This window comes from Balaenoptera borealis (genome assembly GCF_965194805.1).
Source record: "Balaenoptera borealis genome assembly, chromosome: 9".
NCBI classification, from domain to species: Eukaryota; Metazoa; Chordata; class Mammalia; order Artiodactyla; family Balaenopteridae; genus Balaenoptera; species Balaenoptera borealis.
The window spans coordinates 51,656,759-51,681,442 of NC_138873.1; the positions used below are offsets into that span (position 1 = coordinate 51,656,759).

Genomic DNA, 24,684 nt, shown 5'->3' on the forward strand with positions numbered 1-24,684 from the left:
TCTCAGTGGAATTAGTGGACTAGGAGTGGATGGCTGATTGAACTTCCACACATGCTATCTGCCAAGTCAGTTTAGCCAAGAGATGCTAGTGCCTCTGCTCCAGACTCTTGCTGGAGCTGCTGCCCAGGAGGAACGCATAGTGCCCATGGCCTTGGGCAACTCTGATTTCCACCACCGGCTTCTGGCTGTGGGACCAGTGCCCTGAGATTTGCTGGGAACATCTCAACGCAATTTCTACCGCTCTTTCCACATCTTACTCACCAATATGGTTCTTCACACTTTATCTTTTTGATCATTAAATAATTTTAAGTTCCTGGTCAGGACTGAAATGTTGGCAAGAGAGTTAGAAACAGAGGAGTGAGTGAATGAAGACTCTGTTAATCGGCCTCTTTCTTCCTCACACAGCAATTTTTCTAACAGATGCAATTACGTTTGAGAGCTGCAGAGAACGGAATCTTATGTTTTATTTCTTTATTCATCGTTTTACAAATGGGATTCACTGTAAAAAGGAAATTGCCTTTGTGGTTCAGTTCTTCAGGCTGCAGTGCTCTGAGCTTCAGTTTTTACACCAGCTGCCGCGGCCGCCTTATAACTGGTGGATAAGAACCAGCCAGGGAGGGAGGCTAAGAAATCAGGCAGAGTTCATTTAAATTCAATATATTTTTTATTCTTTGTAAATACAATGAGTACAACCTTTTAACTTCACAAATCAGTTAATTCACTTTATACAAGGAAAGTTTTACTCATCCTATAATAGTCCAAGTGCTGAATATTTTTCCTCAGTGCTAGTACCTAATAAATCAAAATGTGAAAAGTACAGCAGCTATTTTAAAATGTTTGTTTCTACATTTCCATAAGTAGAGATTCATACCAAAGGAGCAGCTTATAGTGTAGGACGAAGTGTGTGTGTGCACGTGCAGGCATTCAAAGCTTTACTAGAAACCGGTTTTCTGAAAGGCATTGAAGAGTCTCAGGCTGTTAGCATTGGATCAAGAAGCCCTTTAGCATCCATCTCCTTGAAGTTCCTTCTGGTCTCATGTCTCTGTTCATTTACCGTCTGGTGTGACTCGCGGAAACACGAGTTTGGACCCCCATTGCCTTTGGTTTCAGCACTATGTTAATGGGACAGCAGTCTGCCTCACTCCATCATTCATCTCCACTTTATTTGGTTTTGCTGTTTTTATTCATCCTCCCTCGACTTGTGTTCTTTTAGTAAAGCTCTTCTATTTTTAGATGTTATCCAACCTGAAGTCCTGGTGAGAATCTCATTTTCGTCCACCAATTCCTTTGACAAGGTTGCCTGGCCTATGGTATTAAGAAGAAGGAGAAGGAGGAGGAGGGGGAGAAGGAGAAGGAGAAGGGGGAAGGGGAAGGGGAAGGGGAGGAGGAGGAAGAGGAAGAAAGAAAGAGAAAGGAAGGAGAGAAAAAAGCAAATCTCACAGCATAAGCTACCTTTCACTTATTAACTCAGTTCTGAAGGCCACTTTATGAAGTAGTACAATAGAAGGGAAACTTTTGATAAAACTTTTGATTTAAAACCTAACCATTATCTTTAAAATAAGTTCTTCAACATAAGATAGTTCTGAAGGCTGCTGTATGATGTTATACACAGAACTATATTTGGTTACCCAACTTTATACGCTAAAAGGGAAAAAAAATGTTCTACTTATGTTTCAGCTGTTGATAGATCAGCCTGATCTTCCAGGTAAGAGGCAGAATGGCCTGGCCTGTGGCAACCCCGAATTCGGTCCCCTCCCAGGGCATGGTAGCAGTGAGTCCTCTCTGCTCAGGCGGTCCTCTTACACCCCCTTTCCTTCCAGGCCACCCCACCCTGGGTGAGGCAGCAGGTCAGAGCTACTGGAATTGTTTTGTGTCAATTGACATTTTTTCCTGAAGGCTACACATTCCCAGGTTTATGCTTCCTGAAGGGTTTGTTAGTTGAGGCTTGTTCTCCATGGGTAGAAGTTCATCAGATACTGTCCCATCCTGAAAAGTAGGGACTTGGAGAGCTTAGATATCACTGGATTTGTACATATCTGAAAGCAGTCTTGTAATTGGCACATTGCCGATCGTTTTTTTGAAAAACACTTCCTCTATGGTTGATGGACTAATAGAACGTAAAGCTGGCAAAAGTAACAGGAGTTTTCCAAAGCGACAGGGTTGAGTGGGATATCTGGAATAGGAGAAGCCATGAAAGCAAGGTAAGATCCATCACTAACAGGCTTAATATCTCATCCTTGAACACACACCATCTTCAGCTTAATTTCCTGATTCAGCCTCTTTAATAACATACTACAGAGTCCTAGCCAGGCACTACTGTCCCTGTTTTGCAGGTGGAATAATCGAGGCATGGAGAACATAATGACGCTGCCAAAAGCGCACGGTGACTGTCTCCTCATTAGCACAGGGGTTGCAGTTTTTTTGGAGAAAAAATAATTTTAAGAAACATGGTACTAAGTTTAGACCAAATAATAAACTTAAGGTTGCCAGTGTAGAAACCAACCAATGGTACTGATGACAAAACTAGTGACAACATTCACATTTTCTGATTCTCAAGACTCCTTCATGAGGCTATTTCCCTCAAATAAAATGGATTCCTTTTCTACGCAATTCTCTAAATTATTATTCAGGCACTATACTTAGTCACTCTCAGGAATAATTCCCTCCTTATTACACTGCAAATTAAAGACTAAGTTCTGTTGGCTGGCAGTGCCACCCAACTTTCATGTCAATGAAATTGGCATATAATTAAAGATGTGAGAAATTGCTGAACAATTTCCTCTCTTGATGTCCAACATGCATCTGTGCTCAGATGTGCAAGTTCAATTCTCTGCTGCCTTTAGATGCCTATAAGCCACCTCCTCGCTGCAGCCCTGATGCGTCTTCAGTCAGTAGCTTGGAATCAGGTGTCAATACAGTCCACCAGGAGGTCTCCCTCCACTGACACAAACCACCCAAAAGACTGACCTCTGGAGACACTTATCTGTGACTCAGCCAGGTTCAATCCACGGCCACAGGTGCTAGAAACTGACAGATATCAATTCCTACACAGGAGTTAGGTGGCTGAACATTGAGTTTAACTGTCCAATAACCCCACCATGCAAACAGAGTCCAGGGGAACAACTTTCATGCTTGTCTCTTAGCTTTGGGCACAAGAGAGTCCCTCTCTTCAACCTGATATGAGGCTGATAATTCATTCTGGGCCTCTGAGGACCTCATTTGGCTCTTTCACTGCCCAGCTTCATGACCACCGATGGACAGGGACCACCAGACCACCTTTAATAATGTGGTATGGACACGGTGGAGGTCCTCTACATTTAAAAAAATACATAAATCCCACCGCTTACTCTACTTGCCAAAAACATCTCCTACGTTTCCTGGAAAGTAATCCCAAGACCCACGTCTCCCTTCCACCTTGGCCACTTACTCTCTTCAACAGCTCTGTTTCCCTTCTCAGGCAGGCAGAGGAGAGAAGGCCCCTGCAGTGGGTGGGAAGCAGTGGCTGCCTAAATAAGCCCCCACCGTGTCTGCAGCATCCACCCAACATGCTGAAGTTTCCCACAGTGAGAAAACACTGTGGGAAATAATTACTTTCAGAAAGGACGTATTTTGGTGACTCCATAGACAATTAACTCTTGATTTTCTGTGAGTAGATTATCCACTCACCTACTCACCCACTTATTTTATTCTCTAGTTAGGAAGGGGCTGGTTAGTCAGTCAACACAAATTAAGTGTTTATTATATGTGGAGTACTCTACTACCCAGAAACAATAACCATGTGTATGTGTGTGTGTGAGACAGAGACAGAGAGAGAAGGAAAGAAAGAGAGGGGCTCTCTGACTGCTCAAAATTATTTTGTAGAGTATCTATGCCCTTGACTTCATCCATCAGCATACATAACTGGAAGTTTTCTTTCCAGGTGTAAGTGTTCTGTGTCTGTCACAGATTTGGGTATTTGATTGTCAGTTATATAGTTTATTATATATAACTAAATTATTTATTATTATATATAGTTATATATAGTTGTTACACGTAGTTATATATAGTTTGTTTGAAATGCCAATTTCTAGCCCTCTCCTTATGTCCTAGATAATTAGAGAAATCACTTACCGGGCTGTAACAATTAGCTCAGTTTGCAGCTTTAACAATTAATGCACAATTAGCTCAGTTTGCCACATTAACTTCTCAATTTCAGATTTTATTTTTCTAGACAGGAAAGTGCTAGAGGAGAATGTTCGCTGATTTGAAGGAGCTAAGCAGTAAGGTATAGTCAGTTTTGTCACATGTATGACTCTAGATATTAATATTAAATTCTAGCTGTAGCTGATATCATGAAATGAAAGGCTCATGTCAAAGCAGATGTGTTCCTTCCATGAATAATTTCCTTGTTTTGAGGGTGACAGAGAAGTAGTATACTTGTCATTTCTCTAAAATAGACTTCTGTTAATTTGTGGTTTAACTCTCTCAGGTCATCCTAGAAGCAGCTCCTGAAACGTCAGGCTCTCTCAGACTCTCCTTACTCCCTCTCTGGCACCTTCCATGGCACCTCTACCAGCCCCTCTTCTGCCTCCTATTGGTCCCCTTCTCTCCTGCTGGAATCCAAGAACTAGCTCACATGTCTTCTCCATCCATCAGACTTTCCAGATTTTTTTCTCACTCCCTCCAACTAGAATTCATCTCTCTCACTCCCTACTTTGCTTTTTCTCTTCCCTGGTCTGAATTGGAGTAACACTTCTGCCTACTTCCTGTAGTGATCATGGGTAGTATCTTGTCCTTTCTCGTCTTCCACAGTGCTCACCAGCCACCCTGCACAAAGCGAGTACTCAGCAAAGGCTTGACTGAATCAATACCTAGTATCATATTCTCCTGGTGTGATGTTCTTTATACCTTAAAGACTCTAAATGTCAGAGGTCAGTTATGATATACAATTTAGTTTTTAGTAGGGAAAAAGTGCCCAAATTATGTACTGTTCCATTTTATAATTCTGAACAAACTTAAGCGCTTACTATATACATTCTGAAAGTTAATGTGGATTTTAAATTTAAAACCACGGAACTTTAATTCGGAAAAACATACACAGGCTCTATCACTCATCACAGTTTCAGTGATATTCCATGGACAGGGAACAATTTGTTGTTGTTGTTAAACTCACATTTTACAAATTTACTTGTTTGTATACTCGCCCTACTTTTAGGGAAAATCATAATATGCTGGGTTGTAAAGCACACGGTAAGCACTCAATAGATATTGGTTGCTGTTGGCTATTGAAGATCTACTGTGAAGCCTAAAGCTTTCAGGAATAGGAATTCCGAAATCTACATTCAACGACTCTGGGACAGGGAACAGTTTTACTCATTAGTATTCAAAAGAGGATTTATAAAAGAAATAAGGAGATCCCTGCAGAAGTGGTATCATCCCAAATGAATACAGGTGACTTGGGGTTTCTTTGACCCCTTCAGTAATGGAAGCATTAACTGCCTCTACCCATTTGATTTAGTTACTCCCAGCATAGTGTCTATGGGTGATGTTGAGATGATAGAGACTGGTTTCCATGGGCTTCTCTTCAAGATCAATCTAGAGAATAAGTAAGAAGAGCAACTCTATTCTAACCTCAGATCTACTGCAGCCGTAACTTAGGAAGCTAGAAAGGTTTCACTGCTCTTTAAAAGCCTTGCTTTTTTCGTCTGAAAACGGAATCAGAAAGTCTGTAGACCTCGTGGTGGATTTGCCCATTTGGTGGGCCAGGAGGAGCACTGCTGGAACCCCAGTGATGGAGAGTTTCTACAAATAGCCAAGAACAGCCTCTGTCAGTGGGCTTTGCTTGGCCAGAAGTAACATGATGGGTGCTATGACTCAAAATAGCTCAACAGATACCAAACACCAAAGCCAGACAGCAGTCATGATGGGGTTAAAGATGACCTCTTTAGAAAGTTCTCTGGTCCTTCTATTTGGGATTGGCATCCAAAGAAAGGCACTTGCCTTTTTTAAAGGATCGTGTGACCACTCTCTAATATATCAACTAACATAACACTTTAGCCTTCATTTTTCACCTTTCTCATATCTGGGCCCATTCACCTCAATGTGTTTAGCTATATTGATGGATCAACTTGTTCATCCAGGAAAGGTGTAAGGTGTCTGGCAGTGCTTTCAGTTTTGTAATCTAATTTGATTTGCTCCTCTCACCTACCCTTCGAAATACGTGAGGACATAGATTCTAATTAAATTAACTGGCTTGGCAACAGGATAATTAGTCACAATGTTTGAACTGGCTTTTTGCTGTCTGCTCACACATTCACAATGGAAGCAATTTTCTTAAGTACATGTTCAAGGCAAACAAGGGTCACCTGGTATGGATGTAGCTGTTGAGAGTTAGCTGAGCCTCATCTTGAAGAGCTGCGATGGCGGCAGCATTCCGGAAACTTCTCAGTTCAGAACCACTGTGTGTAGGAACTAGAAATGAAGACCAGGAAATTGTGATAGGCAGCACAGGAAATGCAGATGGGGAAAGCACTCTCTGGAAGTGGATGGCCAGCAGAAGAACATGCAGGTTCCATGGCTATCGAAAATGGAGTCAGACTAAGAGTATCAGCTCTCTTGAAAACCATCACCTCTTTTTTGGACTTGGAGGTGGCTGAATTAGTGATGGCAAAACTGGGGAAGGAGAAGAGACAGCAGTTTGTGTCTGCTTACCAGCTTTGAAAGTGACGATGCATTTTAGACAGGCAAATTCAGTAGCATCTAACCGGAGTTGTCTAAACCGAGCCACCACCTCTTGTAAAGCCTGTATTTCAGATATGATCTTGTTCAGCTTCTGGGAATCTGTGTTGTCACCATTCATGCCTAGAATAAAAATATGCAATAAATGCTCTAACATGAAGGCATTTTCATGATTTAATATTGATCTTTGACAAAATCCTGCATATCAATATCTATTCAATTGTCACTCTAAGATATCTGATTCCATGTAAACTGGCTATATTGTATGAAAGTTAATATAAAATCTTCTCTTGGATGATAACAAACACAGTAATTTGCATTTAAATAACAATGCAAGCAGTCATGAATACAACAAAACAACATTATTTGCATTTAAATATAGATTTATAAATGACAGGTATACTCTATTGTTCAGCAGGAATTTGTTATTCTTTACATGTTGTTCTTTTTTCAGTAATGTATTTTTATGGTAATTTCTACAACAAAGTCATTAAATTGTGCAATTCTTACCAGATACAGCCAGTAGAGTGTTAGCATCAACCGGAATGGCCCATTGTGCTATTCCTAGAACAAACAGTTCTCTCCAAGCATCTTCCAAAAGCATCAGCTGTCATACAATAGATGTATAATATAATATAGTGTGTAATTTATAAATTTATAAACAATTTCAATATGTAAATTTCCATCATTTTAAGAAGTGTTTTAAATGCCTGTCCTGATAGTTTTTCCTCTGAATATTCTAGCTTTCCCTTATTTTCTCGTATTTTCCTTTATTAAAAGGTGTCTATACTTAAGCACATGCATTTGAGAGTCAGCCATTCCAATTCCCCAAATTTTGCTTCCCTTGGAAAAGGGTTTACCCTTCTTGTTCTTGCATCCATTTGCTCCTGACCACCTAGAAACTTCTCAGGAGACCCAGGCTCTATGAAATGTCACCAGCAGCACAGCAGGCAGATTCCCCTCATAGAAAATGTTGATATTATCAGGGGTTGAGGATTCCAGACTAAGCATGCAGATGTGGGCCCCCATCTTCCTGGAGGGTTGAGCGGGCTGGGCTGGGAGAGCGATCACTAATTCCCAAGAGGCATGCAGGGAAATCAGGGTGTAATTATGTTAATCGGGTTTTGCTGAGTTTACCTCATCTCACTGCCTGATTTTTCTGAGACTCATAAGTGGACAGCATCAAGGTGCTTGTCATTTTCATTCTATTAAAATGTGCTACTGAATATTTAAAATGAAAATCTGGCTCCTTTTCGAAATTAATATACTGGATTCCACTTCACTGCAGTTTGCTTGTTGTTGAAGGGTTTCCACCGAAGGGCTAAGTGGCAGACAGTAAGTAAATTTTGTTTGGATTAAATAGTCTACAAATACTTGTTTTGAGAAAAAATAGCCAACTTACACACACACACACACACACACACACACACACACACAGAGCAAATGGTCAGAGTCAACACACACACACACACACACACACAGAGCAAATGGTCAGAGTCAACCAGTAAAGCTGGTCAAAGATAGAAACTAACCATCTTGAAAAATTTGTTTTTGAAAAATCTCTCAAAAAACAGTCAGTTCTGGATGTGAGAGGGTTTTCTTTTGAGAGCTAAGGGCTGAATTGTGAAGGCTTGTAACCAAAATCACAATTAGACCAAAAGGTTTAATTTTCAAAGTGCTTTATTTTCAGTTTTATTGCATTAAATACAGAAAATAATACTTTAAAAATGCAAGGTAAACAACGTCTAATTCTGAACATGTCTGAAAGTCCAGGCCATGAAAAAAAGAACATCCCATGCTAGAAGATTAAATGTTTTGAGCACATTGCCAGGGCTCTCTGTAGGAAATGTACTTCATATTAAGGGGCACTATTATGCTTTAATTAGGTATCAAATGAATTAAAGAAACAAATCCTTTGCTTTTGGAGCTACTTATTAGCCTTTTGGGAAATTTGTCATTAATTTCCATGAATGTGCTGGTGACAGCCAATTTTTGTGAACACTTCAGTTTACTTCTTTCCCTTAAGGGCAGAAAAATTCTGGCAGAGGCCATTTCTGATATTCCTAACAACAAAACTTCTGAGTTTCGGTACGATGCAATTTTAAAGGCACATACTTTGTTTTCTCCCTCTTAATGTCATTTACAACCACAGGATTATGCACCAGACCTATTTGTTTACAAAAACTCTAAAAGCACTTGAAGAATCAAGGGAGGTGTGCAATGCACTCTTTAATCCTTCATGCTGATCAATCAGTGGCCAAAACTATGAGCATCACAATGGAAAATATAAAGCTGCAAATATAAAATAATGAGACTAGTTCCCAAAATCTTACAAGGGAATACTCTCATCACGTTCTATGTCTCTCAGTTCCAGTGTTCTTAAGAAAATATTGTTTTATTAACAATTTTAAAAATCATTAAGATTTTTAAAATTTGTGACTAAATTTGATGTTTCAATTAAACTAAAAAAAAGATAATGGTCTTGTATATTTGTGTTTTTTTAGATCATATCCAACTTTCCTGAAATAACATAATTACATTTCTTAGTAAGGATTCCATAGCTAGCTATTTTGAACCCACAGCAAGAAGCTAAGAAAAATCATTTCCTACTGCTGTTAAGAACGGATGCCTGGCCTTGGTGATTTATCCAGGTAACTTCTAGTTTCATAAGACTGACTACTGTTGCTTCTTTCCCAACCCCCTTCCCCCAAGAGCTCAGCGCCCTCTTGGTCATACCTGGTCTTGCAAAGATAGCGTGGAGAAAGCTGGCACACTCTTAGCCCACTTGATGCTCATAAACAGAAGCCTGGCAGCTGATTCACACACTGACTCTGTGGCCACTTCATAGAGATACATTGGGGTCCCATTCACTTCATGGGGGTACTGGGTGGGGAAGAAAGAGAAACACCAGGGAGTAAGGAAACTGCAGCTTTGCAAGAAGAGCCAAATTTTAAACTTTCTAATTAGACCAGTGAAGGAGATAGGAATATCTATAGAGTTTGGGGAATAATAATTGATGGGAGAGGCTCATTTCCACTCTTTGGCGGCCTGTTCCTTCAAGAGGGGCATCTGGCTTTTCTATCCCCTGCAGCAAATTTTCCCCAGGCTGAGCCAAGTGCCAAGCCTGTCTCCCAATTTAGACAAGAGCTTCTTGCATTTGAGTAAATAAAAGTAGATGTGGAGAAAGTATAAATTAATAGGCATCCCAAACACAAATATGCATATGAGTATTTTTAGAAAGGATTAGTATATTATGGAAATATTTCAATTAGACATCTTAATCATTCATAGAGCATTCCCATTCATAACTGACGACATATTCATAACACTACTTTCCCAAGCTTATTATACACATCAAGGATAAGAAAGCAATAGCAAATATTGTGTGTGTGCATGTGCCCAGGTGTTTGGCTTCCCTGCAGTGTGGGGCTGCAGCTGGCCCTCCTCTGGGGGAGAGAGATCTGGAGCCCTTCTCGGCCTGGACTGGGGGCTTTGGGTAGGTACCAACTGGAAGCCTGGAAGGTAGTCCCTAGGTGGCAGCCTTTTGAGGTGGTTCTGACTGTGTCCCTGCTAGTAGAGGCTCAATTCTTGTGTAAATTCATGCGGCTCAGAAGAGAGTACGGGGAGTGGGAAATGAAGCCAGGTTCTTCAAACTGTCCTAACAAGGTGAGCTCCACATTTCTCTCTTGCATTAGGGACCCATGGCTTTGCCCAAGAGATTAGATCCCTGCAGTTGCAATTCAGGAGCTCTTCTGCCAGCTGTAGGCAACTTCTTTCTTCTAAAAACAAACTCTGCTCTTCTGTCCTCCAGGAACACCTAGGCTGCCCTCTTAGTTCAGCCAGGGCTTTACACTAGGTGTTTTCTAAAGACACAGGTTCCTGGGCCCCACCTCAAATTTGCTGAAAGGGGGATGGGCCTAGGCGGCCACGTTTGTAGTCAGCTCAGAGAGTGACTTCACTGCACACTAAAATTTGAGCACCCCTAGCTCAACAGGGGAGAGAGGGAGGTCTAGAGCTCCCCGCAGAGCTCGGCGAAGCCCCGAGCACCCCGTGAGGTCTCTCTCTCTCCATCTTTTGGCTGAGCCATGCCAGCTGAGAAAGAATGGGCGCGCCCCTCTCCGCCCTCCACTCGGAAAGGTCTCGGGCCCAGCAAGGTCACTGACCTTGGGCGTGGGCTGAGCCAGGCTCACGAGGGTCTGCCGCTCAGGGGTGGCGGACACGGCGGCCAGCTCCAGGCCGTGGGGCTCCAGCTGCGTAACCGCGGTGAAGAATGCCGGCGCGGGTAGTGCTGCAGAGGGGAAGTGCGCGGCCGCCCCGTTCTCTTCCTTGTGTCCACGGAAGTATAGGGCCACCTGCTTGCGGATGGTGGACGTCCGAGGCCCCCGCTCATGCTGCACGGCTACAGAGACAGACAGACCGGCGCACGCCCGAGGTCAGAGACTCGGTGACACTTAGACGCTGCCGCGCTCTCGGGCCAAAAGCTGCGTCTGGACAGGCAAGGGCACCCGGGAGGTGAAGAGAAGGAGGGAGAAGGAATGTGAGGGTGGAGGGCGCTCTGAGACCGTTTAACCCTTACACTGTTTGCATAAGGAAGCTGAAGCCGAGAAGAGCAGCCCGGCCCAAAGTGTCACACTAATACCCGAGCCTCAGGCAAGACTAGGTGTGTTCTCTGTCGGTTGAGGGCTCCTCCGCACCCAGGGAAGGTAGCAGGGAAACCAGAGACCCTCTGGGCAGGAGTAGCTAGGTCTCGACCGCAATCGAGGGTAGAGGGAGCATTGCGCACAGCTAGGCACAGCGTCTCTGCACACACTTTTCCCAATCCGCTCGACGACCACTCCCCCCCCCACCTCCATCCCCCGCCCCACTTGGAAATGCCGTTTGGCCTCCGAGGACCCCAGGAGAAAAGGACCCGACCCCGGGTCCGCTGGGGAATGGGACGAGGGAAAGCCCTCTCAGAGTGTGCTGGAAGAAGGCAGGGGAGATGTGACAATTACCACCAACAGTTTAAACAAACAAATTAATTCAGGGCAATCTTCCGCTCGACGAGCTTGACAACTTGTCAATACACAAGTTCAACAGGTTGGACGCTCCCTCCTGCTTCCTGAGCCGCGGAGGAAGGAACTCTCCCCAATGGGCGCCGTACCTCGTGGAGATGCCACCCCGCCCAGGCCTCCGTCCGGGCAAAGCCCACTCGGCACCCAGTCCTGAGGCCCCATCCCTCCCTCCCAGCCAAGACCCCTGCCACGTCCCGGCCTGGGGCGCCCTCGCCAGGCCACCTCCGGGCACGAGCTTGGATTGCACTCTAAGCCCAAGAAGCATCCTGACGACCTAGTTCTTGCTGCGCGCCTTTAAGAGCCTTCTGGGAGCTGGGTGTCCGAGGCACCCACTGGCGTCACTCTGCCCCTCCAGCCCCTTTCTTTAGAACTAAGAGAAGGCCCTGAAAAAGCTCAGATCGCCACAACGGCCGTCCTGATTTTGTCATCTTGGTGAGTCTACAAACAAGGGGTGGACATTCCGCGTGTTCGTGTCTCTGCCCTTCCTCCTTCAACCCGTCTCCGAGTCCCCAAGATATCCTCTCCAGGAGACTATCCAGACAGCAAGACCCTGCGGGAGGCTAACAGGCTTAAGTCTGGCCACAAAAGGGCTGCAAGGAGAGGTGAGAAGAGGAATCAGGATGGGAGGCTAAGAATGTCACACGTGTGTCCCCAGCAGAGTGGGGGCCCCAAGAACGCTGGCTTCGTGGGGATGGTTGTGAGGCGCAAGTGTCCCACGTGGGCATGGGTCTTGCCCTGGGGAGTTCAGTGGGGTGGGGGTGGGGCTCATGCAGGGAGATGACTAAAGCCGGAGGCCAATTCCCAGCACCTGGAAAGAAATGCTCAGGAGATGATTTATATGCATAGGAGTGCCATTATTTTCTGTACACATAATTTACTTACTACTCAACCAACATAAGGATAAAAAGATGTACTAAGAATAGATTACCATCTTTGTTCATGTTGACTTCCAAACACTTCTTCAGCCGACACGCCCTGCACTGGTTTCTGTGTGTCTTGTCCACCGGGCAGCCTCCCTGGAACAGAGCGCAGGCGGTCAGCGGCCCCCAGGACCTTTAGGCTGGGGACGCGAAGCCGGCGCCGGGTCGGGGAAAAGGCGTGGAGGCGGGTACGGACCCCGCAACAGACCCCGGAGCTGCAAGCCTGGGTCCGCGAAACGCGAGGGCCTTGGGCACCAGCAAGGCCAGGAAGAGAAAGGGCTGGGATTCCCGGGGCTACTTCAAAAGGACCAGCCCCTGACCCTATGCAAGCGGACAAGAAGGAAAGTCCTTCTCAAATCAGGTGAAGGGTCAGAGCTCCTGCTTTGCCCAGACTACGCTGCGTGGGGAGGAGCTCCCGAGGGGAACTTCCGCCAGGCGCAGAGGGGTTGGAGCGGGGCGAGACTTTTCAGGACCGAAGACAGCGACCTGCCCTGGAGGAGGAGGCCTTAGAGCTCTGCAAGGAGCAGGCTTGCCTGCCAGGACCCCTGCCACGTCCCCCTCCCACCAACTATTCTTTCCACTTTCAGGTCTTGATTCTACCTCTTTCTGTCACTTTCTGGGTGAGCCCATTTATCCGTCAGATAAATATTTCCCATTATTCTCCACTCTCCTGTTTTCTCTCTTGCCTTTGTACTCAAAGCCATGCTTCTGACCAGCATGTTGAGAGTTGTCTTAAAGACTAGCTTTAGCCCAGATTCATAGAAACACAGCCATTCCTGGAAGGTGAGGCAGAAGCCAGAGTGGTTAGGAGGGCAAGGCTTACAGATGTGAGAGTGGGAAGGGAAGAGCCCAAGGCCTGGACAAATTCTAGAAATGCCCACCATGTAAATATGACCAGGAAGATAATGTGATGGACTGTCTGACAAAATGATAACATAGACTGAGAATATTAGCAAGATAACAGAAAAAAAAAGAGGTAATTGTGCCTTAGAAATACTTATCTGAGATGCATGAGAAAATAAATGTTTTATCCAATGCAATTTTCTGGAAAAATATTGGCCATTAAAAGAGGAAAACAGAGAAAATTTCTAATGGCATTCACTCGATGTTAGGTGTTATTACTGAGAGAACATATACATAGATTCACAAAGAGTCATGTCTACATGTGTATTTTATACACAGTAAATACATAAGAAGTTTGGTGCTCTGTTTATACTACTTGCTACTTTTACATTTACAGTGGGAAGAAAGAGAATAAAATAAATGTATTTTTATTTTGTTTCATAATCTCAAAATTCATATACTCTGAATTTGGAGTAAGCATATCTTCTGAAATATCCCTTAGGAAAAAATTATACACTCAAACACACAGTTTTATGAGATCACACCCTCTGATTTAAAATACGTTGATTTATTTAAAATAAAGGTAGAGCAGAAGTTCATAATAATTTCTAAACATCCTCATTACTGTTAATAATAAATTAGAATGCTGTTTACCTAAGCTTAGAATAAAAGAGAGAAAGGAAATAAATTTTTTTCCTAATTGAATTCTTCAGGTCATCTTTGCTGGCCAGTGTAATAGCTCAATGTAAAGAGGTTTAAATAACTTATTATTAAATGCAATCATATGCCTATCGTCAAATGTTATCCTCCTAGTGTTCTGATAAACATACTAATGCATAATAGAAGTCTTCATTAGTTCTTAAGAGTGTCTTCAAATCAGATCAAATGTATATAAATATCTGGAGCCTGAGAGACAGATGCGCACCTCAGCTAAGTCCATTTATTCTCTGTGTAAGAAGAGGACCACCATGCCTGATGAGTCTATCAACACTCCTTTACAAGCACTTGGGCTGACATCAATATGTTTGAATTGATAGCCAACCCCTTTGAAAATATCAAGCATAACATCTGAGGTTTTGATTCCCCAATTCTGTGCATTGCATAAAAGTAAAAGATAACTTAAGTAGAGGCCTGCTCAAGTCTGATGACCCACAGTAATCCCATATTCTTGTGGAGCTACTGGGATACAGTCCTGTGTGTATATAATGTGATGTGTCCATATGGTGAAGCGAGAAACTGATACAGAGCTATGGACCCAATTAAACAGGTAACAGGGCTGGAGAGTTCAAAATAACTTATCCAAATGCAGCATCTTCTTGTTCTTGTTTTTGTTGATAATCCAAATCTATCAGAAATTGGTATGAGCAGACATAGGTTCAGAAAAAGATAAACAATTCACTAGCACCAGACAATATATGTGTTTGTATATATGTGTATCATATATATTAATTAGCGAAAACGTTTTAACATTTTAGTTACCAAAGGATGTTTTCTGATTACTGCGCTCTCCAGGATCTTCTTGGAAGTGGAGATGGTCACTCTGTATTTAGGGTCTGTGTGCCTGGCTAAGGAGAAGGCCAAGTGTGGGACCAAAAGGCTGATCTCCTAGGTTGAAATAAACCTACTACTGAACTGGAAACTGAGTCAGGGGGAGGGGTCTGCTCACTCTTTCTGGAAGCTTTGGCTCACACTCAACCCATGCCCCTACTCCTCTGTCTCTTTGAAACAGTTCTGCCTGCTCAAGATCAAAACAGAATCAACCAGGCACCTCTTCGAAGCAGAGAAAGTGAAGATATGGGGGCCATGGAGAGGCTCCCAGTTTCCTTCCTTGGGCACTTTCTCTTCTTGCTCACTCTGCCCTTTTCTGACAAGGCCCAACTAAAGTCACATGGGTGCTGAAGCCTCACTGCCCACTACCAAGCAGCCCTGCTTCTCTGAAGTTGAAGGCACAGCCCCTCATACAGCACATCCTCTCTGTTCCAACTGGCCAACACTCACTTCGCTGACTGAAATGCCCTGTGCCTTTCACTTCTGCACGGACAGACCCGGGTCAGAGCACTGAGCTTAGGTGCTGCTAGGAATGGGACTGGGGTGGCAGTGACATAAAATAGCCCTTTTACCTGCCTGCACTTGTGGTTTAGATCCTAAAGTTCCTTAGATCCCCTGGGCTGGCTTTATAGTCACTGGGTGTGGGCCTTACCCAGTGTCAAAATCTGTCAGAGGATTAAAAAAAAGGGGGGGGGGATTGATAGGGGGTGTAAGGAGACGCTGGGACTTCAGCTTTCCTCCTTCAAACTCAGCTCTCTTCCCTTGCCTCTTTCCGCCTTTCCCAAGCAAAAGGGCCACTGAGAGTTGAGGCAGGAAGGAGGGGAGAGGAAAGGAGAGGTCAGGGCCTGGTCTCTCCTCAGCAGCTTGGAAACTCGGAGGAGGCCTTGGCACAAACAAAGGAAGGGGAGGCGGCAGAGGGGAGCCGGGCAGCGTAGCCCTGCTAAGGTACCTGGTTTCCAGATTTGCAGACATACGTCCTATTCCTTCGGATACTTCGTTTGAAAAACCCCGAGCAGCCGTCGCAGGCGTAGACCCCATAGTGTTTCCCCGAGCTGCGGTCGCCACACACTTTACAGGGGATATCTAAAATACGGCCTGAAATCGCAGGAAAGACAAGGAAGGGGGGATGGGGTGAGAGAGAGAGGAGGGCGGAGAAGAAGGAGGAAAGGGGAGAGGGAGAGAGAGATGCTAAGCAATCTGACCTCTGAAGGGATTAGCACCGAAGCTGCGGTAAAAGCAAATAATGAAGTGATTTTATAGCCAAACTTTTTTTCCTTGAGCAAGTGTCAGTTTCCTACAATGAGCATTATTCATGCACCGCTACATGTATTTGGGTCTCCTCTAATCGCCGAAACCCATTTTGGAATAAAAGATTACAGCAGGCCGGGGCGGCAGCACGGCCGCCGCTGCCTTTCTGCTCCGCGGAAAGTTTGGCCGCCTCCCTCTCCTGCTCTTGCATTTAACAGAGAAAGTTGTTAGTGAGCGCGCGAGGAGACAAACTTGAAATGTAAAAGGGAAAAGAAGAAAAACAAACACGGCTGGAACCAGGGATGGCAGCTGGAAGGCAATCGAGTTTTCTCTGAGCTGCCGGGCGGTTGTTATTATTAGGATTATTATTGTAATGCTAATACTAGGATTATTAATGATAATAAGGGTAGTGGTAATTGCCCAACTTTCACTTTACCTATTTAAAATAATGCTTGATGGATCGCTTTTGAGAAATAATTTCTTTTAGGAAAAAATTTTTTTCCTCCCCAAAGTAACCAGCACCGAGGTAGGCAAGTAGGAGGAGAGTGTTGTAAGTATGTCGATTCCCTGGCAGGTTAGGGTGGGACGGCACCCCTCCACCCCGACTCCCCAACGTCTTCCCCCTTAAAGCCCTACCTTCTCACACTAGATCCTGCGGGGGTCCCTTGCTTTCTGTTTTTCCACTGCTGTCTGAGGCTGATTTTTTCAAGGATCTGACTGGTTTCCCTAAACTGCCCCCACCCCCAGTGGCCTCGACAGTCGCCTGACTTAAGAGAAATCGCCTTGGAATCCCCTCTAGCCTGGGATGGCCGAGGACCCTATAGGAATGTTAGGGAGAGGGTAAAATTCGAAAAGTTATAAGGGAGGGAACTATTTTTCTATAAGGTTCAAGGGTCCAACAAGCCTGAAGTGGCTCATAAGAACTTTGAAATCCTTCGTGCAAAAAAAGGGAGTATTAAATAAAGAGTTAACTTAATTAATACTTTGATAATGATGATGATGATATTTAACAATACTAGTTAATAATTAACTTCTTTACACTTAATGTTCCCTTTGCTACCGGCCCGAAGGCCTCCAGTCTGGGCCCCGGCGGCCTCCGGCTTGGCCTCTGTGAAGCTGGCACCTGGTTCCTGGAGCGCTCAGGTTAGGGACCACGATTAGGCTGGGGTGATGGGAGGCAAGGGGGAGGACGACTGGGCCAGGGGAGTAGGGGAGGCGAGGGCGCCGCGCAGGAAGGGCCCGAGGTCTCAGGGTGGAAACTCGCCGGTGGATTCCGAGGCATCCGGCGGGCGCGCACCCCCGACCGCGGCCGTCGAGGAGCTGCAGGGGGTGGGGGCGGGGAGAACGCGGGCGGCAGGGTTGGGGAGGGGGGTTTGGTAACCACCGGGCTCGGCCCGGGCAATTACAACCCCGCCGTAGCACCTGCCTATAGAGCCACCAGTGACCCGTCAAAAAAAGTAGCATGGGAATTCGGATGGCGACAAAGGGCGGCGGGGGAGGCGCGCGGCGCGGCGACCACCGCCTCGGCGACCCCTCTCCCGCAGGGTGGGAGGAGAGGTTGTGCTGGGGGAAGGAGGGGGTTGTAGAGAGCCAGGGGAGGCCACATCGGGTTTTGTCCCTCACCCCCTCGGACCTGTCACTGCGCCCAAGGGAACTCAACGGCCGCGCAGCAGCCGCCCTCACTCTGAAAAGCAGTAAACTTGGTTTCCATATTTTGCAACCATTCTCCTCTACATAACGCTCTGGCTGAGCTGGGGTCGGTGTTTGGGGTACAGCCATCCTGTCGTCCCAGCTGTCCTCCTCTTCCCGGTGGCAGTTTTGATGATGCCAAGATGAGCTAGCGGGAGGAGCAGTGGTGGGGGTTCTCTTTCCCGTCCCCCCATCCAGACGGGAGGCCAGGGACATGCATCTCTGGAGAACCCCGACGGGGTGGAGGGAGGACCAGTTAGGGGCGGGCGACGCTACTTGGGCTCCAGGGGCGGGGCTCCTAGACCATCGGCCCCCCGGGGCCGCCAGGGCGGCAGGTCGGCTCTACCCCTGCCCAGACCTCCAGGCCGAGGCTCCCGGGGCAGATTAGAGACAGGCGTACCCACCTGGGGCGGGGCACACAGGGGAGGACGAGAAAATTCCGGGGCAGAGCGGGTGTGCGCCTCAGACTCCGCCACCCAGCCACGTTAAGGTGACTTGGGTCACGAGACAAGCTGGTTGACCCCGTTGCAAAGCTCCCCTCATTTAGCAAGTCGAGCGAGCTCCGACGTGAGGCAGGCGGGAGTTTCCTGAGGCTGGAAAACCGTTCTTAACTTCCCTCGCCAGGGGGTCCCCTCGGGGCTTTTTGTGTGTCATAATTGCCTAAAGATATATGGCAGCTTCGATTACTGTAATTACCATCAGAGGCTGTTGAAAGAAGTTAGTCTGGGCTGCAGGGGTGACTGGCCGGGGTCTTGTTACCACCCAGGCGGGTCTCCCGGGTGACATCTCTCTGCTCTCCAGCTGTGCGAATCCGAGCAAGGCGGGAGTTGCAGACCTCGCGGCCGGGCTCGGCCCTGACCTCGCCCGCTGCGCGCCGACCCCATCGCTGCTCGGGGCCCGAGGGCCGCAGGCCTGGGCCCCGCTGCCGCCACCGGTCTGGAGAAGGCCTGGATGGCGCGGCGCCGCGCCGCGGGCGGGGTCTGCTGTTCTGCGGGCCTGAGAAACCCCTGCGGAGGCGTCCGGACCTGCGTCGGGCTCGAGGCTTAGGAGGCCCAACTCAGGCTCTTGGGAAGCTGGAAAGCTCCAAAGTTTCCCCAGTGTCATTCTGTCTTTTTTCCTGAAAGTCCGAACGGTCCGCCTGCGTCCTAGTCCATCTACAGCATGCGGGCGCGGTCCCCAGCGAACCCAGTTCGCGCCCGCCCCTTCCCTCACCTCCGAGGCCTCACTTTTCAAGGCTCCTCAACCCCGGCGACTGCGCACCCCAAGTGGGCGAGGGGTCTGAGGCTCCTTACTTCCAGGGAAGGAGGCGAGGACCTGTCACAGGGCAAGCAAGGACCGAGGCCTGCCGAGGCCTGCCGTCTTCAGTTTTAGCGGTAGAGGCTCGGAATGCACCAGGAAGGCTTTCCTTCTGCACCTCCCGGGAAGGACACACACACGCCAGAACATGGGCCACAAAAAATATGCGAGCTCGCCTCCTTTCCCAGAGATTCGAACAGCGAGGGCCAGGTAGGCCCGAGGCTAACTGGAAACTCCAGTCCTCCGCCAGGGTCGGCTCTGTTTCGGGCGGCAGCTAAGATTCCTCCTCTCCCCCCTCCGCCTTAGTTCCAAACATTTCTCCTTTTTTCTTCTTGTTCACGTTCACTTTAATTTTTAAAATGGCAGCGCCCAAAACCAAAACAAACGGACAAAGTAAAAACACAACCCACTTCTTGGGAGGGCGGGGAGGAATTGCATCCCACTCAAGTGGGACTTCATTATCAGTCCTCAGAAGTATCTCGGACTCTCCTAACTTTCAAAGACTCGGGACAATGAGCGGGAGTGAGGGGAGGGGGTGTTTGAGGAAAGCACAAGCGCCAAAAATGCTATAAGCGAAAACGACAAGGGCGGCGGGAGCACTCCGGGATGTGGGGACTTCAGCAGCGACCACCCCCAGCCTTGGACCCTGGAAACCGCAGCCCCGGGCCACCGGAAGGCGGGAACTGAAACGCCGCATGGAGACCCTGGCATTGCGGCCGTGCCGGCCCAGCGCCGGCTCTGGCCTGCACATTCTCAAGGTCCGCAGGCAAGGTGCACGCAAAAGCCCTCGCACGGACACTCAGCCCTGCACTCCGGCGTCTAGGGGCGGTGAGAGATCAGCCACGACTTGGCGTTCCAAGGGAGAGCCTCCAGCTAAGCAGGGTTAAGGAAGGAGAGGAGCGCGCGGAGGGGAACAGGCCGCACTCTCCTGCCTCTGCCGAGCTCCCGCTCGAAAACTCCTTGGGATTAGGGATTTGGTCCTCTCTTTGCTAGAGCGGTTCGCCATACTTTAAATTCCCCAGTTATGACCTACGCGGATTTAGGATTAAGGAAAATGTGACTTTTAAATTGTTTCTGCTTCCCAATTTGCAGGATTATTTGAAATAGCTAGAAAAGGGGTGCAAAGCATTCCATTCAAAATCCGCTTTGCGCAAAGTTGCTTTTGCGCTTTGGAGCTCGGAGTTTTGAGCGAGCGTGTTATTGTGCTGCAGCCTGGGGCTGCGGCCTAGTTCCCGCCCCCGCCGCCTCCTCCCCCTCTTCCCCGCACCTGGCGGCTAAGTGGAGGCAACTCGAGGGACTGCTGGGCGGCCTGGGTCGCAACCTTCCCACCATACCAGAGAAAGGGGGAAATCAAGCAATCCAGAGGTAACGAAATTGTTCTTCCCTCACCACGAAAGGCACTGACTCATGGTCTACAAGGAGCTGGGCCAAAGCGCACACACCGCTGGAGTCCCTCTCCCAGGCTCGGAGTCTCGGAGATCGGAGCAGGACCTCCCCGGCCACCCCGCCCGCCCGTCCGTCCCAGCCTGCGCGCCTGAGCCCCGCGGCGGCCCGATAGGTACCCACTTGTTGATCCGGCCGGCTTGCTCATGCTGGCGGTCCCGGGGCGGAGCGGTTGGTGGGCGCTGCCCGAGTCCCGGCCGGCAACGCCCGCTTCGCCGCCGGGCGCCGCCGCTCTCCAGCCGCCCTCCAGCCTGGGAGGCTCCGGGGCCGGACAGGTGGGTGTCGGTTGCGCGCTGCGCTGCTCCCCGGGCGCTCAGAATTCGTTCCACAGTGGAAAATTAAGCATCCTTAAGTTTCTTCCCGCCTCTTGCAAAACCGCAGCTGCTGGGAATGTTGCTTGGTATGGACACAGGCATGTACAGACAAATGGAGAGACGGACAAGCAGATCGAGGGAGAAGGGAGGACAGGCAAGAGAAGGGTATTGAAGAACAGAGATGGAGACACGAAAATGGTCTTTCTACGAAGCAAAAAGGGCAAAATCCCTCTCTTTCCCCATTCCTGTCTCTCAGTCTTCAGTTCCTCCCTCTACATTAGGCAGGCAGAGTGTGGGCAGATCTCTACAGACCGCTGCTCTTTTACGGAAAGAAGGGAAACACAACCGCAGTCTCAGGCAGATGGGCTCCGCGCTGCCCAAATCCGAGCGCGGAGTGGGAAAAACTAGATTGCTGGGAAGTCTTCCGAGGGAACAGGAGGCCAGCTCCCGGTTTCCGGGGAGAGCCGAGCACGCAGCGGCAAAGGGTTCCCGAAGTTCATTACCCCGTGACTTTGTGCCTGTCGCTGCGGACTGGGTCCCCTGTAATATCTCCAGAAGCGCTCTGACAGGCAGCCACGGGGAGGGGAATAGGGCGTCCCTGGCCCACTTAGCTTTTCCCCCAACTCCTGGCGGGGTCTGACGTCAGCCATGTGCGGGGAGGGGATGGAAAGAGGGAGGGGGTTAAATGCTAATGATATTAATGAACCTCCAAGCGGCTCCCAAAGAAAATGCAGGCGCTCTCGGAGCTGAGGAGTTAGAGTGTGAATATGGGAGTGTGGCTCTGTGCGTGCGAGATGGTGAGGACGGTGCAGCTCTCGTAAAAATGAATTATTATATTTCATGGCAAGGGGGAAGGGGAGGGGAGCTGGAGCTTTCTCAGAACGCTTTCCCCCTTCTCTCCAGAGCGCCAGACAGATTCGTGGAAGAACTGGGTGGCTGTGTGTTTGTGTGTGATTGTGCGCGCCGGATATGGCCATGTGAGTTGGTTCATTCTTGGTCTCGTGCCCCTTCTGTTGGGTAAAACTTGGATCTGGTCCAAGGTGAGTAATCATTCATTTTGCAACTATCTACGGAACGTTATAGGCGAGGACACTGTGTGCGTATTTGGGGCCTGGATGGGGTTTGCCGGAGGCTCCGCGTTCCTGTGGCCTTCGCGCTGTCCACTTGGGAACCAGCCGCCAGGAGGGTGCCGCCGGCTTGCCGAAGTAAAGCCCATCCGGAGCAGGGCGAAGCTATTTCGCCTCCATTATTTCTGCACTGGAGCGGCTGGAGGGTAGAGCTTTCCCTCCCGCTGCCCGTCCCCAGCGGGCTTCGCTTGCCCCCCACCCCCCCAATTCAGGGTCCAGGGATTCTGGAGAGCTCCCTCCCCCGCCTTAGCCCCCTACTCCTCCTGCCCGCCTTTCCCGCGATTCCTGTGCTCTCTCCTGCCCTGGATCCTGTACCGCGCTGGGAGAGCGCACGCCTAGAGAGCGGTGATCCCCGATCTCTAAGAGATTAATTCTTACTAAAGCTCTCCCAGCAGCTTGAACTTGTCGAACAAGAGCTTGCCAGCCTCACCTCCTGGCGTGGGCTTGGCCAAAGGTCAAGGGTCACACCTCCTTCTCTCCCGCCCTCCGCTCAAGCTCTGGGGGAGGTGAACAAGATACTAGCGCGCCGCAATTCTATCCGCCCGCTCCCGGTCCCACTTTCTCCAGACTCGGTGTCAACCCGGGCTTTCGATCAGAGTTATGTGTGTGCAAGTGAGTGCTTGCGTCCCCCGGACCCTCGGAGGGCGCCGCAGTTCCTCGGCCCCGGAGGTTCAGCGGGGCAGGCTGTGCGCGCCTGCTGGTGGCCGCAGCACGTGACCGCAACTTTCCGCAGCGGCCTGGGCTGGGCCTGGAGCCCCCGCCCGCCACGCACCGGAGCCCGCGTCCTTGCTAGTGCCGCGCAGCGACCAGGACTCGGGCCTGGGGACACTCGGAAAGAGCAAGAAAGGGGACAACTACCTCCCAAGTTATCCCTCCTCGGTTTTTCGAAGTGGGACGAGATCAGGGAAATGTGGAACAAAGCCACAAACCTGAGGGGTTTTTTAGGAGACAGGACAATAAGTCAACATTGTTGACAACCAAGTTGGGCAGACTTGTGCTCAGCTAGCCCTGCCCGAGACGTGGTGCAAACTCGAACTCCGCGCCTAGAAAAGTATATGATTTCCCGGCGGCGTTTGAGAAACACAGTTACTGTGCTATTTTGGAGCCTGGGGCTCCGGCTTCCGTCAGAGAGACACTTGCCACCACCCCCACCGCTACCACCATCACCACCGCCACGTGGACGCAAAGGGGGGCGCTTGGTTCAGGCCGAAGAACTTTAGAGTCCAAATAATTTATCTTGGTCAAAGATGAAGGCTGGTGTGGAAGACTAGGCCCGAGTCTGTCTCCAGGGGAAAAGTTTAGGAGTCTGTGCCTAGGAGACCTGCAAGCCGCTGTGCTTGTGCCAGGGCTTGGAGGTAGGAGGACTATGGTTCTAGAGGGTCCAAACCACCGGTTTCCCTACTCCAGACACTCTCGCCCTACTGACTCAGTTGCAGGCACCAAAACTTGTGGAAAATACTCCCGAGGTTTACCAAGTTGTCTCAAAGTCAAAATGGGAATATCCCTTCTTACTCCCGCCACCACTCTTGAATCAAGCAGGGTGGCAAGAAGAATTCCACTGAATAGAAACACACACACACACACACACACCATCCAGCCCTGGCAAAAGACACAACATGCGCATACACACCCACAGCATGTTCTGCCCGCCTGGCTGTAATTATGCGCGTGCTTTGCATAACTCACAATGCAGTTCTGAAATCATCGTGATGACTTTCTGGCATGATTGGTTCGATGGCAACGGCAGCTACAAGATCCAGGGTAGGCGGGAGGGGCCAGGGCCCAGCTGCCCACCAGGTCCAGGAGGAGCCTGGCACCAGTGTCCACTGGCTTCTACTCACTGGAAGCTGCTGCAGGACACAGGGACCTCGGATCTAAGGTGTAAGAAACTTGGGACTCTTGTGGTTGCAGCTCAGAGAAGAAAGACTCTGCAAGGTAGGGACTGTTACTTTTCATCTTCCTATCCATAGGCTCGAGCACGCTGCCTGATTCATAGTAGGTGCTGCATAAACATTGGGCAAATGAATGAAGGTGAATGTCGCCTGCAGATTTCCCAAGTAGTCACTGGAGGTACAGCAAGGCTAATCACTGGAAGCCAGGAGGTGGGGCTTCAGGCTCTGTCCCAACTAGCTGTGTAAATTTGGGCAAGTGACTAGACCTCTGTGGGCTCCAGATCATTATCTGTAAAATGATTAAGTCCTGTTCAACCTTAACTTTCAAAGATTTTTCCTGTGAGTCCACAAAGAGAAGTGATTGATAAGGGGCAAATGCCATGTATCTCAGAAATACCTTTTAACAGAGACAAGATATTAAGTTCAAGGATGAGTTTATAAACTTGGCTTGGAAAGGGTGTGACCACACCCCAGAGGTTCTCAAGCCTTTCTGACCAGGTCCAAACATAGCCTCTAGCATCGTCTTTATCCTCTTGTGAGTATGGAGTTCTCAACCAAAACCAAAGCAAAAAACACAGGGAAGACATCTTTTA

The 24,684-nt window shown here is 48.5% G+C and overlaps 1 protein-coding gene across 2 annotated transcripts; it reads right to left on the minus strand.

Moving 5' to 3' along the window:
• Positions 1–645: 645 nt before the first annotated feature.
• NR2E1 (nuclear receptor subfamily 2 group E member 1) lies at positions 646–21,851 on the minus strand. Of its 2 annotated transcripts, none has more exons than XM_082404865.1 (9): positions 20,882–21,851; positions 16,032–16,177; positions 12,700–12,787; positions 10,881–11,116; positions 9,454–9,600; positions 7,228–7,324; positions 6,691–6,840; positions 6,345–6,450; positions 646–1,305 (listed from the first exon to the last, which is right to left on the minus strand). In XM_082404865.1, exons 1-9 carry the CDS (start codon positions 20,904–20,906, stop codon positions 1,266–1,268), a joined length of 1,035 nt encoding a protein of 344 aa, XP_082260991.1. In that variant the 5' UTR covers positions 20,907–21,851; the 3' UTR covers positions 646–1,265. The 2 variants fall into 2 exon arrangements, with proteins under 2 accessions (XP_082260991.1, XP_082260990.1); XM_082404864.1 differs by having other exon boundaries at positions 646–2,173; positions 20,882–21,848.
• Between the last annotated feature and the right edge of the window lie 2,833 nt (positions 21,852–24,684).

What these genes read in the sequence shown, in the direction of transcription:
- NR2E1 (XM_082404864.1), bottom strand. Translation starts at nt 20,906, where the DNA reads ATGAGCAAGCCGGCCGGATCAACAA. An exon ending in CGCTATCTTTGCAAGACCAG is followed by an intron (nt 7,325 to 9,453) that starts GTATGACCAAGA and finishes ATTGTATGACAG; the next exon opens with CTGATGCTTTTGGAAGATGC. An exon ending in AACAGCTACATCCATACCAG is followed by an intron (nt 2,174 to 6,344) that starts GTGACCCTTGTT and finishes CTCCTATTCCAG; the next exon opens with ATATCCCACTCAACCCTGTC.